General features: G+C 31.9%; 1 protein-coding gene across 1 annotated transcript in view; it reads right to left on the minus strand.

The window, feature by feature from the left end:
• Window positions 1-4,465: 4,465 nt before the first annotated feature.
• LOC110023344 (histone-lysine N-methyltransferase ASHR3) overlaps window positions 4,466-6,737 on the minus strand; it is a 50,744-nt gene continuing 48,472 nt past the window's right edge. The window contains exon 11 of the mRNA XM_020722705.1: window positions 4,466-5,026. Within this exon, the coding sequence (XP_020578364.1) occupies window positions 4,867-5,026 (160 nt within the window). The 3' untranslated portion in view covers window positions 4,466-4,866. The remainder of the gene's footprint in view (window positions 5,027-6,737) is intronic.

Genomic DNA, 6,737 nt, shown 5'->3' on the forward strand with positions numbered 1-6,737 from the left:
TTAGTTATGATGTACCAATTCCTTGCTTTGAGAATTTGTCATTCTTTAGAGATTTTATCCTAATATTCTCATTTGCATTTCTCTTTTTGATTAAATTTGAATGGAAATTATGTTTCAACCATTTAATGAAAGTTATAAATGATATTTGAGGTGTTGCCTTGAATTAGATAGTCTTATATTACTTCTTATATTATAGAGATATTATTTCTGGATGGTGGTGTATCTTAATAATGGTTTGGGTTTGGTTGAGCTATATTTTTACTAACCCATTCCTTGCCTCCCTGAAAGTTTCGGATTTGATTGAACATTTGTTTTGATTCTTCAGCTTTACGGAATATATATTTACTAATCCATAGTTTCTCTATTTTTTTATATATCCTGTATCTGATGTTATGGTTAGATGTTGTTCATTGCAATTCCAAATGACGTTGCTTGTTGTTGATCCTGGTGGTGGTGGTTCTTCTCATTTTCCCACATGTTAAGAGTTTTCTTTCTTTCTGAAGGATTTTTGGATCTTAAGTTCTTGAGACCGTTTGGTGCTGATTCAAGTGGATTACTTCTCCTTCTTCCAAGTGTTCGTGTTGCTACATTTTTCATTTTAGAGAAATTTTATGTCTGCATTATTCTGAGCTTCATCTTGTATTGTAGCGATTTTTTTTGCCTGTCTTCTTTTGTGTTGTTGTTTTTTTATTTTGTTTTTTTTTTTGGATTGAATTGTATTGTGTCTCTTCGGTTAGCATCATTTAGTTTTTAAAATGTGAAATAAACCTTTTCATGCATAATTAAAATGGCATTTAGGTAAAAATTGAAATTTGTGTTAGATACATAAATAAATAAGACTTGAGTGGTATGTAGGTAAATTTTACTTTTTATTTACAGGCAAACAAATTGAGGCTTACATAACAATTTAGATAAGGAAATAAATACTAATTGCACATGTAACACACCAAAATGCTCATGATTATTTTGATCTAGACAAAAATACAGCTTAAAGTTAGCATAGCCTAGTCACCAAACCCTATAACACAACAATATTTATGGTTTATAGCTACAAGTTGAGCCAACTTTATTGGGTCACAAATTGGATCAATTTTAGGCAATGATATTGTCAATTAAGTCAACCTAACAAAAAAATATAGGTGTGTGCTAACTAGGGCAACCACATTTTCCAAGTAGAATGATATGTTGGCAATGGAAGAGTTCATATTAGGATTACGCTTTGATTATTAGAGAGATGACTTTCATTTAACTATGTGATTTGAATGTTAAATAAATAAAAAAGATGCCTCAATTATTGAGGACCATCAATGTAGAAAATATTATTGTCCTCGATGCTTGCTAGAAGTCTAAATATGAAGTATGTCCGTCAATGATATCTAACACTCATATGACAAGCTACCTAATATTTGATCATAATAAGAGAACAATGAAGTTCATCATTCATTATCACTCAAATTTTGATAGTCCTTATGTTTGTGACTTTACACTAATCAACAAATTACATAAACATTCCGATATTCTCATAGATCATCTAATATCATTCAAAAAATAATTTTTTACATTCGCTAGCCACAGAAGTTTCATGCCTACTTTTTATACTTTGAGCTCCCATTCTATTAGAAAAATGATTTGAGTCAATCCTTTGACTTATGATGTTATTTGTTGAATGCCATCCATGCTTACCAACACACACTATTATACATTCTTCAATCATCGATGTTTGATCCTCGCTTATTGATCACTAGATCTCAAATTTAATTAGAAGAATGATTAAGTTGGCCAACTCATCATCTCCTGCCTTCTAACATTTCTCGTCAATTATCATTTAATGCATGCTAATAAGTAAAGCATGACACTCATCAACTAGCAACATGTGACGACCATCTTTTCGACTGTCCACCTTCCCCTCTATCATGAAAATCACCATCATCGAAACTTTCACATTTCCCATCTATTGTAACCATTCACCTAATAACAATCAACATTTAATATTTGTTAATCATTTAGGCCTAAAGCAGACTTCAAAATTACTTGGCACATAATTATTCCAACACCACGAGATGATTTCTATAGTTCATATCTAATACATTGTGCTTAACACTTTTCAAATTTTGAAGGCCGCTCTCAAATCTAATACATTGAATTACAATAGTAATTTTTCATTTTTTAAGTTTTTCACCTTAAAAATATTCAATCTCCTCTATGGTTTGGTTTGAACTTGTATGTGAAAAAAGAAAAAAAATATATGCTCAAATAAGAAAAATAGATAAAATGCGACCTTAGCCCATGATCATAATAATGCCAACTAGTTTTTTTAAAAAAAAAAAAAAAAAGATAAAGGCAATCATTAATCTTTGCCGCTTAGTTACAAAAAGATGGATTTAAACTTCCTGGAATCTAATTGGTATTAACTCAGCTCTAAACAAAAGTTAAAAAGATTGTTATCCCTTAAATTAAGACAAAATTGAGACCAATTTTAGTTAATAGGCAAATTTAATACTACGTTTTAGCACAGTAAGAGACGGATCAGAAACTGAATATAGATGGGAGAAAATACTTATCTTATGCCAAACTGCTAAGAAAAATTGAAGATCTACATACATCCTCTCAATCTTTATGTATTTACATTTTGACATTTTGCACATGCTACCTTATCCATGCATGAGAATATCACTTTTAAAATATTAAAATAGTGATTTTTTATTTGATATGAAAGATTTGACTGGTATAAATGTAAAAAAACAAAATATAGGCGTTAGACATTTAAATACATAAGAATTGGGAAGTACATACTAAAACGATGAAAACAAAATAATTTGGGTAGACCAAATCACCACCTCTTATTAAAAGCCTTGTTATAACCAAACTAATCATATCTTAATGTCTTTTTGTTATGATCAATCACATTGCAATAGTTTTGCATGCCCACCAAATTTGCTTGGAAAGCACCATTTATAAAAGCTAGGTGTTCTACCTCATAAATATTATTAGTGTTTACCATAGAGTATGATAGCAATGAAGAATGAGATTTAACAATTTGATAGCTATAAGAGTGTGATATTATAGCCTACTACTCGAATAAACTACAATTATGAGTATAATTTAAAAGATAGAGATTAAATTTTAATTAAATAAATGTTCTAATTATAATTGGTAATGTGATCTTGATTGATGTCTTTCAAGTAAAAAATCACAAATGAGATGCAACTAAAGCAACTTTTTTACATGATCAAAGCATTAAAAAAAATCAATATCACAAGTAAAAAAATTATGTTGGATGCACATGCAGTGATGCAAATCCATTAAATCTCATCTAAATAAAATTAATTATGTTATTAGGGTTTTGATGAGCATTGATATATTGGTTGATGGTGACCAGCAAATTACCTTTCTCAAATAAGAATTTTTATGACATCAATAGAGAAGATATGATCAACTTCAATGGTATGATTTCATCTTTCTTTTTTCTAACTATTCATTCGCAAAATCAGTGCATTGGAGATTAAAATCTCATTGAAAGATTGTTTGTTAGAGGGAGAAGATCAACCTCGGCAAGTATGGTAAAAATAAATCTCATGAAAATTGATAGATATAAACTGTCTCTATTATAATAAATGGGAAGAGACATTGTTAAGTTTAGAAAAAGATTCAAGTAGCATGTGCATGAAGATCACAAAGACAAGTCAACAAATGTGACTATTGCTGCACATTGATCAAGTACAAAAAATATTATGTTCTTTTAATTACTGAAGAATATATGAAATGATTAATAAATTGTAGCGTCTCTATGTAGGTCCTTTCATGAATATATTATGTTTGTATGCAGGCAACAAAAATTCATTCCTAAGCAAACCTCATGATTTTGCATAAAAATTGTCCAAACATATTATTGTAGAGCATTTTAAAGTCTCATTATGTTGAAATAATCACCGTTTACATGTACATAAATATTACTGATGCTCTTCGAAGAAAAGTGTAAATGATCAAGAGAAATTTAATTAGTTTTACAGACAAACCACTCTATTTCTATGTAATTACATATCTAACACCAAAATTTCAATTTCTACATACTTGCCGCCTTACCTAGGCATGAAAAGGTGTACTTCTCTTTTTAAAAGTTAAAATAATAATATTTTTGATGTGATATCAAAGATTTAGGTGGCACTAATGTAAAAAATTAAACTATAGGTGTTAGATATGTAAAACATATATGAATTGGGTGACGAGTATGTAAATGCCCATTTTACAAACATTTCCCTAGCATTATAAATCTTGAATTTAAAAGAGAGAAGGAAGGTTTATTTAGTATGTTACTAACATTATAAATATTGAATTCAAAATTGGAAGAAGCAATAAATTCATATGAAGACATGAAAAATTAAATACATCATACATGCATTAATATGACTAGAGTCATTTTTATCCATGTTTTATTTGTCCAATCAAAGTGAATCACAAAAGCCTCCCTAAATTACAAAAGTCTGAACAAAAGTTTTCTAGAATGAAGAATAATATCATGTTCCAATGGAAGAACAGATGAAATTGTCTTATGTTGGGAAAGAAGAATCAGTAGAATTAAGCTATACACTCAATGATCAATGAGAACAAATTTCTAATTGAAAATTCAAAAATAATTTAAAAGGAAAAGGGAGTTCAGTGGAGCGCTCTCCGAGGAAGCATACCTGAAGCCTTGTAAAGGAAATTTAGCTGCAGCAGAGAAGGATCAGAAGGCAAAGCTGCTTTTCAACAATACGAATTGGCAGATTTATCAGTTTTATGATGAAGGATCAGAGCTCAGAAAATTTTATGCAGTTGCAGAAACTGCAGGATTGAAAAAGAACAAATTGAATCAATCAGATATAAAGATCATATATTCTTCCTAATGTTTTTATGTGTTCTGGGCCTTTTGCAACCCCAGACAGAGTCTGAAAATTTGGTCTGGTTCGTCTTTTTCCTGCTCCCAAGAAAACCTTGACAATTTGAAGCTCCGCAGTTACAGTGAACCACGGGACCAAATTGCACAAACCTGAGTGGAAGGGATTCAATTCAAATTTGTTGATCAGATTTTAAACATGGAGACGTATATGTCACAATGACAGTTTCAAGGACCATCAAAGAAAAGAAAAGATCAAGCGATGAGATATATTGAACGCAGAAGTAGATCATATACTTCACAAATATGCAATCGCCATATTTACCATTGTAAAAAACGCATATTGAAGCCATATTTATTCAGATAATATAAATCCCCCTTCAACAGTTATTTGAATCTAACAAACACCCTGCCAACTCATCCATCACAACATAATTAAGATTTGAGTAAATTCAAGCAAAAATAAATTAATCTAGTAAAAATTAATGCTTATTAACCAATCACAGGCTGATCTAATCCAATCTTCAAACTGAGATTTACACTAGTATATCTCAAAGTCAGCTCTAAACCACTAACAGGTAACGTTGCACTTGGGATTAATTTTATGAAACAATAGATTCCTTCCTCTAAATGAATAGACTGTTCAATCCCTAATCCCGATATAGCTGTTGAGATCATAAAAAGTCTTACCTGATCAAAGTATAATTTGTAAAACAACAAAAAAATCACAATATAGCTTAAAAGAACTAAAATAATTCTAACTTTACTCCTAAAACTTAACTCAGAAATTAAACATAAAAAGCTCAAGACTGGTTCAGAACAACAATTTCACCATCACCAAATTCACCTAATTTTGGTGCTTCTTAGGGTTTAAACAGTCCAAACCAAATTTAAACAAACCCCAATGCACTGGACAGATTCAGTCACTAAAGCCCCGTTTGGTGCAGCTTATAAGTACGGGCGGCGTTTTGAAAATGCCGCATCGCCGTTTGTTCCGCACTTATCAACAGATTATCATAAACGGCGTTTTAAAATTTGTGAAAGACGCGGACCGCGGGACAGCGGTCCCCATTTTTGATCGAATAATTTACTCCCATGACCCCGTCCTCATACGCATCCGGTCTTGGCATCCCGTGATCCTACTCTCATACGCATCCGCCCTTGTCATTTCTTCATCGCATTTCACATGCCCTAAACGATCCTCCTCCAAAGATCCGGTGCGCTTTCACTCTTCTTTTTCGACATCTTCACTCCTTCGCATTTCACTCAACAGGCATAACTATTCCTTCGCATGTCTCGTCTTCCTTCTTCGTTATTTGCATTCGTTCGAGAAATGCGGTCGGATCTCTTTTTTTTTTCTTGTGGATCTGCAAAGCGGCAGATAAGAAATATCAATGATGATGATTTTTTTTTATTGCGAAAAATGATGGATCTGAACCCCTTAGATGTGAAATTACTAGATCCTGCTCATTTCTTGTAATAGGTATTGCACTTTTTGCGGTTGAAGTTGTGGCCATGAGAAATCTTTAGTATTTGTCGGCGCTTAAAAGGGGAAAAAGTTAATGTTTGGGGGTCGCCCGTAAGAAGCTGTCGGCAGCCGGAACCGAAATCCCGTCACCCGCTTCGGAAGGACTTTTGAATTTACGTATATATATATAATTTTAGAAAAATATGAAATCAAACTGACCTCATATTTTTCACAGTTTAAATGAAAGAGCACTCTACCTCAAATCCTGTATCTATCCCGAGGGATAAACACAAGACTTGAGGATGAGGCTCGATCAAATAAACTAAGAAAGATATGACGTCCCGTTTGGGTCTGCGAAACCGTTTTATTTGCCGACAAGTTCCCCTATTTAATACA

This window comes from Phalaenopsis equestris, unplaced genomic scaffold (genome assembly GCF_001263595.1).
Source record: "Phalaenopsis equestris unplaced genomic scaffold, ASM126359v1 Scaffold000224, whole genome shotgun sequence".
NCBI lineage: Eukaryota > Viridiplantae > Streptophyta > Magnoliopsida > Asparagales > Orchidaceae > Phalaenopsis > Phalaenopsis equestris.